Below are 12,661 nucleotides of genomic sequence, written 5' to 3' on the forward strand. Positions count from 1 at the left end.
ATCTTCTTCTCAACTTGTAGTGTTGTATAGAATTGTATAGAAAACTGACAGGTTAGAACTTGAACCCAGGCCTTCTTGGTTTTGAGGCCAGATCTCAATCCATTCTGCCATGCTGCTCTCTTGCTCAGAGCTGTTCTTAAATTGGTGTAGGCGAAAGGCAGAGACATTGATCTGAAATGACCTTTGCTTTGTATCTCCTTTTGGATTTTGGACAGAGGTGCCTGATGATAGTGAAAAATGAAATGCATTTCAAAGAGTATTTAATAGTTCTGCTCTGTGGTAGAAAGATGGAAGGGATCAGCTGTTGAAAACATGTCTGCTTGCCCTGCTCTGTTTGCTCCTATAAGCCTCATATAAATGACAACAAACTACTTCTACCAGGCCAGTTATGTGAGCCAATCACCCTCCTTTTTGGCCATTGACAAAAATTAACCAAAGAAGCAAGAGGGAGTCATGCCTATTGATTGGAAATCTGCTTTGGGGGAAAAAAAAAAACAAAAACAAAAACAAACTTTGCAGTGCCTTATGGTGATGTTAATTTTTCTATTTTTTATTTGTAGAAAGTCCATGAGATGCTGAAGAAGGGATGGGATGCTGAAGGCTCCCCCTTCCGAGGCCAGAGATTCGACCCATCCATGTTCAACATCTCCCCAGGGGCTGTGCAGTTTTAATGACAAGAAGGAAAGGAAACTCACTCGAGTCAAGCACTTGGAAGTAGAGGATAAGGCAGAGAGAGGCCTTTTTGTGTGGGCTCTTTCCCTCCTGCTTTTCCTCTTTGGCTCCCATGCATGCCTGGGACTCATCTTGTCCACCCCGTATCCATCTTTATTTTCAAGGGATGTGTGGATACTCCAACCTCACTCCTCTTCCAGACCCTTCCTGGCTGTTTTAGGGAAGAAGGGGGGAAAGTAGAGGGAAGGTTAATGCATAGCAATTGCTATGGCTAATGCCAAGTTACAGTATCTGTTATGCATGAGGGAGATGTCCTAGCAAAAGCAGGATTACATACTCCCATCACCACGGTAACCAGCCACTGCAAGCCACATTTTCTTTCCTTCTGTGTTCTCTGCTTGCTGTTGTTTTGATGCGATTCTGCTCAGTTCTCTTTAGGGGATGGGGAGGGAGGGCTTGGGGGGGGAGGGATGTTGCTGTTGCTGGGTTTTTTCCCTGCAGTTGTTGAAGTGATTTGGAGTTGTATGACTTAATGTGTGCTGATGAGAAGCGGTTCTGTGATGGCTGCTTCAGGCTGTACTGTTTCAGGAAGCCCCTTAGTTTGGCCTTTTGTTTAAAGATTCCACATTCAGTCTTGCTCATCAATTTGTCAAGTCCTATTTTTTCCTGCCTTTGGGTGCCAGGCACTAGTAGTAGGAGGTTGAAGCTGCCCCCACAGTTGCAGAAACCTGCCTAGTTGGGATTCTGGTATCTTTATTTGTTGCTCTCTAATTGAACCAGGCCCAAATTTTGGAAGAAAGTGCATGTTCTCCCAGCAAAGATCAGCTGTAGGTAGGGATTTCTGTGTCAGGAAAGAATGAAGGATAGGACTTTCTAATCATGGCTTTATTTGAGGCCAGGGAAGGTTAGACTAGCACCTGTTCATCCCATTGTTGGCCATGTACTCCATCCCACTCTTGTTTGAGTAAAGGAACTTCTAGCTGCCACTTTTCTTCTATGTATATCCTCAAGTCTTCTCAGCCCCAATGATCCACATCTTAGATTTTGTTTACATATATCTCCTGGATGAATGTAGAGCTCAGTGAGAGGCAGGACATTTTCTGGGAGTAGTAGAGAAATTTCACTGTACAATGAATGATAGATTTGTCCTCTGTTGAAGGGCACAAAGCAGTGGAGATTCTCAGATGATTAATGGGTAGCCTGCATAGGATATCATTGATGCTCTCAAGGGCCCCATTGGAACCATTGCTGTCCCTAAAGAATAATTGCAACAAGGATAGAAATGAGAATGCTGGCTCTTGTGTAAAGAGCAGACATAGGCAGAAATGATGGGAACTTGTTAATCTCAAAATCATGCTCTACATGAGCTGGATGCAACTACTTCTTTGTTGTCATCTGTTATTGTGCAGCAGTGGTCACTGCTTGCTTGATTACTTAGGAGAAAGAAGCTTATTAACACTTAAAAACAACTATTTTGCCAATCTGTGCTATTGACAAGGATTGAACCTCCACGTTTGAAAACTGTTTATAAGTGAGCCAGGCTGCTGACTTCCTTCTGAAGTCTAGGAACAAGTACTCTTTAGTTTTTTGCTTGTTTAGGAATACTTGTTTTTCAGTGTTCCTTAGAAATGGAGCACATCACTATTAGCTCAGAAGATGTCGATTGCTCACTTTTTATTGAATCTTTATCCCAATTCTATTTGACCACCACTCAGAAAGCAAAGCCTCAAGTTCACGGAGTATTGCATATGTGATTAGCAGATAATCCAGGAACATAAATCAGATCAATTTTTTTTGAGTTCCTAGAAAAATGTTTCTTTAGAACCCCACCCAAATTTATGGTCACCCAGAATTAATGTCTATGTATTCTTGTGATCCTTTTCTGAGAGAATGATAGACTAATTTTTATAGGACAGATAGTTCCTCATGCTCACCTACTTTTATAAGGAGTGAGTGGGTCTAGCAGCCTCTTTCTAAGGCTATCATTTCAGAGTCAGTTTGCTGACTTAAGAGTTTATTTCCAGCCACACCATTTCCTGTGAGCCTAGTAAGAAAGCTGCTCAACTTTTATTCCCAGAGAACTTTCCATAGGACATGTCACCTTTTTCTCCAGAAAACACCAAGGTCGTCATCTTCCTGAGTTAAATGGTGGATCTCTTCAGAATCAGAAGTGTTAAGATTTCCAGGTGATATTGGAGGCAGCATCAGCTTATTCCAAACAGCTAAGACAGCTAGGCAATTTAAAAGTCTCAGAAATATCTCCTCTTGGGAAATTGATGGCAGACAACACTGTATTTTTGTTGGAGTTAGTCACTGAGACTATGGTTTTTATGAATTGTTCTTTAGTAACATAGAGCAAAAATAACAAAAATCCACTGCCTGATGTGAAGGCCTTGTGTTTGGAAGCTTGCTAATAAACAACGGTCTCTGCTCATTTCTCTCTGAGGTCACATGAAAAAGGGTGAGGCTAATATACCCTCATTCCAAAGCAGCATTTCACAGACGGAATGCTCTATGTTCAAAAGACTCCTTTGTTTTTAAATTTTTTAATGATGTTTATATGTACCTCTTGAACCTTGTTTGTCTATTTCTCTTGCTGTTTTTAGCATTTTTCTAATTCACAGTTATGTCACCTTCTTAAGCACCCACAGTAAAGGAGTTTTGCAGAAGGATATATGTGGTTTGGCTAAAGCAGGGACAACTCTGTCCATAAACTACTGGAAGATTTTTTTTTTTTAAGTTACTCACTTTTATTGTAAATGTTCTACCCAGGACATCATTTGGTAGTGTCCTGCTGTGGCTCAGGTCTTCTCTCTTCTATTAGGAAGTATCAAGTAATAGAAGCTCTACTAGTACACCCCTATTAAAAGAAATGAAACCACTACACAAAAATAGGAACTTTTAGGGGTGTTTAACTGCGTTACAGAAGGACTCACTGAAAGATTCCTTTTAGTAGCAAACTTCTCTGGTGCATGTTAAGTGACTAGACATGTAAGACTTGGACTTAGACCCACCTTTCCAAAACATACATTAATCACATCTATCTGTATTTGTAAACTTCCTTCCTGTCCTCTGTAATGATTTGCTTTCTCTCTTCTTAAACCTCTGCTCTACCCTTTCTATCCATGTGCCATTCCAGCCCTCTGGAGTCAGTACATACTGCCTGTTTTCTTTGTTTTAAAATCAACAACAGCAACTTGGCCACTAAGTTTCATCAGCAGAGATTCTGAGGAAAGCAGGGCAATTCACTTCCCTTCTCCATGGGAGCCAAAGAGAGTAGGGCGTGCTACATCCTGAGGCCGCTCTCCTTCACATACTCCACATTTCTGTGTTGGTTTGCAATAAATCTGTATTTAAGCAGCTTGGTGTCTGTGAGATTTGATGCTAAAAAATTCCATCATGTTTGATGATTAATTATGATATCACATTTCAAGATCTCTGGGCCCAGGTACACAGGAAAACACTGTTAATAAATTAATATTAAGTGGTTCCCACCCACAAGTACTCTCATGTTGTTTGGACTGCCAGACTGCATTGTGCTTGGTTGTCTTACGGCGTTTTGAACTATCTCAGTGAAAAGAACTATAAAGGCCTTCATCTTCTGTCCAAGTTCAAATAAACCATTACTACATTTTGGCAGATGATACCTGAATTACATATTAACCTCAGCATCTGCATAGGCTAAGATGAGTACCTTGCAATCAATAACTTATCCTCTTAGAACTCTTCCATTGAAGGATCCTTCCTCATTAAAAAGAATTCAGGTGAGATTTCATCTCAAGTGCATATCCTTACCTCTGCATTTCTTTTTGGGAGTCCATTGAATGATAATACCAATGTCCAGGAAGAAAATTTTTTCATTCCCATTTATCCTGTAGCCCCTCTAACTTAATTTTTTGACATGTATTACTTAGGAAAAAAAATATTTTCATGAACTTTATAAATTATACCACCACCACCACCCCAGGTGCTGAAAGTTGGTGTTATCATCCTTTGGTATACCATAGCCCATCTCCAAAAAAAAAGAGGTGGAAGTGGAATTCTAGGAAACAAGGAAATATTGTAACAATTTGTGTGTTCAAAAATAGAATGATTTATCTCCAGAAGAGTGATGATATCCCCCTCACTGGAGGAAAGGCTTGATATATGTATGTTAAAGAAGAAATTCTTACTAAAGTAGGGTTGGACAAGACGGCCTTTAAGATTTCTTCCAATCCAGTGATCTTGTTCTCTGATGATGGAAATGATTAGCATTATGTTATCATGCAGTCTTTCAGACTCATTTAATGTATATTCTAAACCTTAGTAATGAGAGTAGGCAGCATGGTGTAGTAAAAAATCTAGGAACCCGAATACATAAATCCTGATTGTTACAGCTTTGTAACTTGTGGTCAATCACTGCATGGCCTCAGAGCATAGTGCTTGGAACTGGAGTTGAAAAGACCCAAGTTCAAATCTTGTTATCCTGAACAAATCACTTAAACTCCTCGAGTTTTGTTTTGTCATAAAATAGCACCTACCTCTCAGGATTGTTGTGAGAATCATATGAAATAATGTATGTGAAACATATTGTAAACTTCAAAGCATTATGTAAATTTAGGCTGTTATATTTATTTATTTCTCTGGTCCTAATTTCCTCATTTGTAAAATGAAGTGGTTGGGACCAGGTGAAGCTTTTAAGTTCCTTTACAACTCTAAAATTGTATAATACTTAGCTAATTAGGTGAGCCAGTAAACAGAGTCTCCTTCCTCAATATGCATTGTATGTTAAGTCAGGCCTAACAGTTAAGAACTGTACTGAATCCACCCCGGGATAAACCTCAGTCTAATGCACCTCAGTCTAAGACTTACAAGGCCATCATTACAATTAAGTCTTCCAATGGGCACGAGAAGAGGGATTACCAAAAATCATGTATTCAGTATTGTGCTCTGACAATTAAAGCAAGATTGGATTTTCTGATTACCTAAACAAGATCTTCCTGTTGTAGTTAGGCAGATACCTAGAGGAAAGCTTTAATTGTCTAGAGATTCAAATTAAATATTGGCTTGTGTTGCAGGGTACTGTGCAACTCCCTAAAGTTAACAGTGTTTGGAAGGATAATCACATTGGTTATGGGCAGGATCATATTGATTTGAGCAGGGTGAGTAATACTGTTGTCCCTATATTCTCTCTCCTATCCTGCAAACTGATGAAAATCAGTGAAATCAATGAAAATTGATTAGGGTAAACATTAAAGGCAGCCTTGAGAGAAAAGAATCTATACAAATGTATTACATTGTGCATCCTAAAAAAATAATTGGAAAGGAGCCATTTTAAACTTTTCACCCAAGTTAATTGTACATTTATGAACCTCTGACCTGTTAACAGAACTCGGTAGCCTTGTTAGATTAGCTCAATTGTAGGATCATAGGTTAGAAGGGGGTCTCCGACATCATCCATCCCTTCATTTTCTAAATGAGGAACTGAGGCTTAAAGCCTCACAAGTAGTAGTGGTTGAATGAACATTCTGATCGAGATTTCAAACCCAGGTTCTCTGGCTCTGAGTCTGATATCTGCACTGTACCTTACCAAACGTCATTTGTGGGCTGGAGAAGAAGTGAATGGTATTGAGGACAGGGCATGATTTGGCCCTTTTTCATGTGATCTTTAGGATGAAATAAAGGTTCTTGCATAAGATTTTTTAAAAGCAGAAATTGAAATAGCCCAAAAGGATAGATATCAAAGATGTGGATATTCCATTTTTTTTTTCTCAGAGTGCCTATAATCAATGAGGAATAAAGAAAAATGAAAGTATCACAATTATAAGTAAAAATAATCTCAGGAAGCACCAGTTGATCTTTAAAGAATTGAATTTGTACCCATTGGGAAAGAAAGCTACTACAATCACCCCACTTCAAATTTATTATTTTGACTGGCCAGCTGGGAAAAATTGACTCTAACAAAACCACTGGATAATAAATGCAGTTCACATTTATTCAGTGTGAAGAGAATACAGCCATAAGCTCAGGTTCTATAACAGCAAGTTAGATCTTGCTCTGGTATATTACAAAGGCAACCATTTTGCCCAAAAGATTTACGAGAACCCCAAGGCTAATTCCAGAATATGAAATGGAGGGAAAATGGGAGTTCAAGATGACAAATTAAATGGAAATCCCAATGGAACTCAGTAATTTTTATATTTTTCACAATGCAAAAGTGATTTGAGGCCCAACAGGAAGGAAACATGTGTAATGCAGTGGGCCATATTAAGAAGAATGATGGACCTGAAGTTAGGGGAACCTGGGTTTCAATCCTACCTCTGAACTTAATAGCTGTGTGACTCTGGGCAAGTCACGTTGCTTTTTTGGACGTTTCCTTATCTCTAAAATGGGGGTGATGATATATGATACCTGCTTCTTTGGATTGTAGAGAGCAAGTAAAATTAATGCATGAAGCACTCTGCAAACCTTGCAGTGCTATATCTACATTAGCTATTATCACTTTTCTGTATTGTGTTGAAGATGGAGAATTGGCTTAAAAGGCTGACCCAACAGAATTTCATTAATCAGATTCCAGTAATTCAGGAAGTATGATAATTCAAAAATGGACTGGACAGTTTACCTTTTCTCTTTCTAAGATTAGAAAATTTGTGAAGCAAATGCTGTAAATAAAATTGCAGGAGCTATATTTAACATATTAAATGAATGTGATACCTCCAAGAATTTTTGAAGCATATTTTGAAATTGACTAGTTATAAACCATTTTTATCCATCAAAGTAGGGCCATTTGTGCCTCTGACAATACTGTCTGAAGCCACTTTATGTATTTGAAAGAAATAAAAATTATTTCTAAAAAATGCTAAGACTTCATTTATTCATTCTGATCTCTCTTCTCTCCTCAGTCTGAAGAGAAAATTGAGTTGGGTGTTTTTGTAAAGTGTTTATGCCTTTTCTTACATTCTTTAAAGCTTCTTGGAATTAGACCAGAATTACAAGTCTGTAAACCAATATGCTGTGTATGGCCTCAGTCATATGGTTCTATGCAGCAGCTTATGCATAGAAAAAGTAGGCTTTTTATGATTCACCTTTGCTATTCTACTTTAATAGCAGTTGAGAGCCACCAGATATTTTTGAATAGTGACTAAATCAGTTTTTAAGTAAGATTAAGGCAATAATTGAAGAATACAGGCGAAAGAACAAAGATGAGATGATCAAGATTTTATTGGATAGTGATGAGAGCTAGGGTGGTGATGGTGATAGCAGAAATAGGAGGGGATGGGTAAGAGATAAAGTATGGGGGTAGAATGAATAATGTTTGGTAATCAGATATGAAGAAAAAGTCAAAGTAACTCCAATACATAATAATCATTTGCTACAATAGGATATGAGCATATATGTGTATGTATATGTATATCTTGGATTGATTCTGCAAATGGACAATAAATTAGGGCAAGAATTGAGTTGAAAAATAATAATCTAGGTTATCTTTGGGAAACTGAAAGTTCAAGACTGGAAGCTGCTTCTTGAAATAAAGGCCCCTCTTAAAATGATAGAGATGTATAGCTATGAGTTCTGAAATAACAGTCTCTGAAGAAGTTGAGGACCAGCTCAAGTGCAATGAAGAGGTCATAATAAGTAGAAGCAGATTTCCAGACAAGAGAAGCAACGTAAAGAATATCACCAAAGAAATATATGACATCTGTATACTTATTGTGTATCTAATTTATATTTTAATATATTTAACATCTACTGGTCATTCTGCCATCTGGGGGAGGGGGTGGGGGGTAAGAGGTGAAAAATTGGAACTAGAGGTTTGGCAATTGTTAATGCTGTAAAGTTACCCATACATATAACCTGTAAATAAAAGGCTATTAAATAAAAAATAATAATAATAATCATTTGTAGTCCTCTCCTATAAGTGTATTAAGACATTTAGTCATTTTCTACACATCAAAGAGAAATGAAAAATAAAAGAAAAAATGTAATTCAGATCAAAATGGGAAAAAAAACAGAAATATAAGACATCTATGTGATCTCAAGCTAATATACCTAAATTTCCTCTAGGCTACAGTTTCCTCATCTACAAAATAGTTTGGATTTTTATGTCCCTTCCAACTTTAGAACTATGACCTATAATATGTATAAAGATGGACAAATCACACAGTGAGAATTAGGAATAACTAATAGCTCGTTTCCCATTAGTATCCTTATAGAATGTCAAGGTACCCAACATATTGGATAGAATGTATGTAGTGAATATTTGGGGGACATGGCCAAGAGTTACATAGGATGGGCCCAATATGGATGAGTTTTGATTTGCATTGTTGGTCAGAATGTCCCAGTCCCCAGACAAGATGACCAGGTGGAAGCTGATGGATCTCTTTAGTTTGGAAGTTCTGATTTGCCCTCCCTAAAGCTGTTTGGGTGTCTTCATTCAGTCTAGTACAATATTGTGACCTCCCTCCTATGAAAGTGAGGGGTGGGACAAGGTGGAGAACCAGCTTACTAAAGGTGAGGCAAATTGGTCCAGAACAGAAATATAGCAGGTTAAAGTCTGTGTCTATCGACAGTAGGATTGCTTCCATGAATGCTGCACATCCAGCCTGGAGAAAATAGCGGTAGGCACAGGAGATTCCAAGGCAAAAGCAAATGGCCCCCTGCCCTTAAGAGGGCATTCTGCTGGATACAAGTTTTTTAAGATGGGAGATTGGGCAAATGTTGCTACCAGACAATGAAGTCATGGCTCAATTTGGGCTATGTAGAGGTTGACTGAAATGTAGGGCAGGAGGTTGGAGTAAAGGCTTAAGAATTGCATACTGTCTTAGATTGGTCATGGATTTCCTTTCTAAGACAGCCCCAGATATTCAGCTTTCAGGGAATGGTAGAAAAATCAGCCTTAGAATCTCTTTTTCCAGATGAGAAAGAATTTAGATAGTTCAAACTAAAGCCAATGCATTTACTCCTTTTTTTTTTTTTTTTTTTTTTTTTAAATAACTACTTGCTGGTGTCATGGGAGTGTCCAACAGACAAGGCATATAGTATATATTATATGGTGCTTTGAGGTCCTTGTAAAAAAAAAAAGTCACTTAAATGTGTTAAGTATTTTCTATCAGTTTTGCTTCTGTTATTCAACTTTATAGCAAATCTAAAACCTGCTCCTCCCTGCTTGTGGCATTAGTTTCCATTAAGGGGCAGATTCCTACTTAGTACAGGACCATGTACCTGTTCCAATAGTGCTCTCCACTCCCAGCATAGAAGAGAAATTAACTTCACATCTCAGGGCTGAAATTAGCTGAGCTGCACCCACAGCTCTGCTCGTCCTACACACTGCATACCCCGTCCACGTCACTGGGGATGCTTGGAGACGTGAGCTCCCTCCTCGTCCGTGGCCACCCGGTTAGCATCAGATATTCCCCGGGGAGGCCTAAGCACACAGTGTGCCCTGGGAAGGATGACACAGCTTGAAATCAGCATCGGTGGCAGCAGAGAGCTCCGCTCCAAGCTCACTGCAAATCACGAAACCAAAGTCATTCCACCCTCTTCCCTGAACAGAGGGAGACTGAAACTCAGCAAAGAGAAACAACTTGTCATAGTCCAAGTAGCAAATTCCCCTTCCTTAGATCAGCCCTTCAAATATTTGAGGACAATTGATATGTACTTGAAGAGACTTCCATTGTTCAGGTTCAGGAGGCCCGGCTTCCCTGCATGACACGGTTTCCAGGTCCCTCACCATCATGGCTGATTCCTCTAGACATGCTCCAATGTTTCTTCTAAGACATGGTAGGTCAGGACCTTCCCGGAGTCTGCTGGCAGAGGCATTGAGAATCAGTGGCTATCATCGGGGATGATGATGATGGGACTGATTGGATGAAGTATTTCTCAGTATTAAGTCACGTGATCCCTGTTCCCAGAGTAGGGAGATTGGGCTTTGGACTGTGGGTCAAGAACCCTAGGAAGTCACATGATCTCTAAAAGGTCAGACAAGAAGTGAGAGGAAGTTTTGGGAAGTGATGTAACCTGTGGGGGGCGGATGGCATTGGTGGCCATTGGTCAAGGATGGTTACATCCTTTTAGTCTATCCATGTCGCCTTCATTTCATAAATCACTGTCCTAGTTCAAGCTTTCATAATCCATTGCTTAAATTATAACAATAACCTTTGTATTGATTTTCTCACCTGTCTTTATTTTCACTAATTTATCTTCTATGCAGCTACAAAAGTGATTTTCATAAAGCACATGTCTGTCACTCCTCACCACAAAAAATTCCAGAGTAAAAGTACTTATTAAAGAGGATTGAAAAAGAGTTCTTTAGGTTAGAACTTCAATCTAAGGCTTGAAGGAAGTCAGGGAAGCCAGGAGGAAGAAGAGATAAGAAGGCAGAGAATTTCAAGTATAAAAGAAAGCCAATAAAAAACATGGAGTTAGGAGACAATATCATATCTGAGGAACAGCAAGGAAGCCAAAGTTACTAGATTGCAAAATATATGGAAAATAGTAAGGGGCCAGTTATAAAAAGCTTTCAAAAGCCAGATTTTTCCTTGAGCAAGTGGTTCATGTACCTTTGAGGGCTTTGTGAGGCCTTTCCTGATTCCTACAATTGCTGGTGCCTTCCCAAATTACTTTGCAATTATTTTGGGTTTCTTAAGTGTATCTGTATTGTCTCCTCCAATTGAATGGAAGTTCCTTGAGGTCAAAACTGTTTCTTTTTTGTCTTTATATCTCCAGCACCTGTTACAATGCCTGACGCCTAGTAGTAAGTGCTTAATAAATGTTTGTTGATTAAGATACCTATCTAGGGCTGTCACACATGTGTGGTCCCTGCTAGATCTGCTATGTACATTAAACTGTCCTCCAAGAAGAAAAGACTTAGGTAGGAAACAATTAGAAAGAAATGGTATTCTTTACCTATGTTATTAATTGGTTCTATAAAAACACATGAAATGATGTTGTAGAGGATGGCTGTTGTAGAGGATAGCTACAGGGAAAAGGTACAGATGGAAATTCAGTCAAATCATATCATAGAGACTCCCAACTTTATAGTTAGGTTAGAGTTGAATGTATTAATTGTGCATTTACAACCTCATGTGTTTGGCTTATTTGGAACTAAGAATGAATCCTAGCATCATAGGATCCTAGATCTAAGGCTGGAAGGAACTTCAGAGGCCTTCTTGTCCAACACCCTCACTAAGCAAATAAGGAAACTGAAGCTCAGAGAGTCTAAATGATTTGTCCAAGGTCATACTAATGAAGATTTGAACTAGTTCTTGTGACTACAAAACCAGTGCTCTTTCTACTTTATCAAACATGTATCATGAGATAAGTTTCTGGGAATTTTTCACAGACTCGAGAGTTTTAAAAGGACTCTACCAGCGATCTAGTGCTAACTGTGTCTAAGAAAGAGTTCTCACCACAACACAACAGACAAATGGCCATCCAGCTTGTGCTTGCAAGCTTCCTAATCCTGTAAGCTTTCTGACTCTATCCATTGTGCCAGGCTTTGCTCTCTAGGGCCAAAGAGAACAAATCTAATCCCTCTTTGACATGACTTTCTTACAAATACTTATAGGTATTATTATGTCACCTCTGAGTATTTTCTTCTCCAGGCTAACCTCCTCTAACTTACTTCCTCTAACTCATCCTCATAGAACATGGACTAGAGGTCCTTCACCATCCTGATTGCTCTTTTGGGGATCCTCTGTCACTAATCAATGTCATTCCTAAACTGTGGTGCCCAGAACCAAATTCACTACTCCAGTTGAAATGTACTGACTATGGTCAAATCTATCTTTGTGTAATTCCTGGAAACTTTCTCTTAATGCAGCCCAAGATTACATTTTAACTCAGTGAGCTTTTGATTCCATTGGGTAAAAATGTGGACTAGGGAGAAAATGAAATAAACATTTATTAAACACCTACTATGAAATGAGGGAAAAGAAAAGTAGGAAATAAGTGGTGGTGAAGAGAGTGAGGGCCCGGAATGTATATGAACTATTTTGTTAGTTTGTATTGT

General features: G+C 38.8%; 1 protein-coding gene across 1 annotated transcript in view; it reads left to right on the forward strand.

The window, feature by feature from the left end:
• Positions 1 to 6,878, forward strand: part of NUDCD3 (NudC domain containing 3) — a 107,090-nt gene extending 100,212 nt beyond the window's left edge. The window contains exon 6 of the mRNA XM_003757735.4: positions 561 to 6,878. Within this exon, the coding sequence (XP_003757783.1) occupies positions 561 to 671 (111 nt within the window). The 3' untranslated portion in view covers positions 672 to 6,878. The remainder of the gene's footprint in view (positions 1 to 560) is intronic.
• Positions 6,879 to 12,661: the final 5,783 nt, after the last annotated feature.

This window comes from Sarcophilus harrisii, chromosome 2, assembly GCF_902635505.1.
Source record: "Sarcophilus harrisii chromosome 2, mSarHar1.11, whole genome shotgun sequence".
NCBI lineage: Eukaryota > Metazoa > Chordata > Mammalia > Dasyuromorphia > Dasyuridae > Sarcophilus > Sarcophilus harrisii.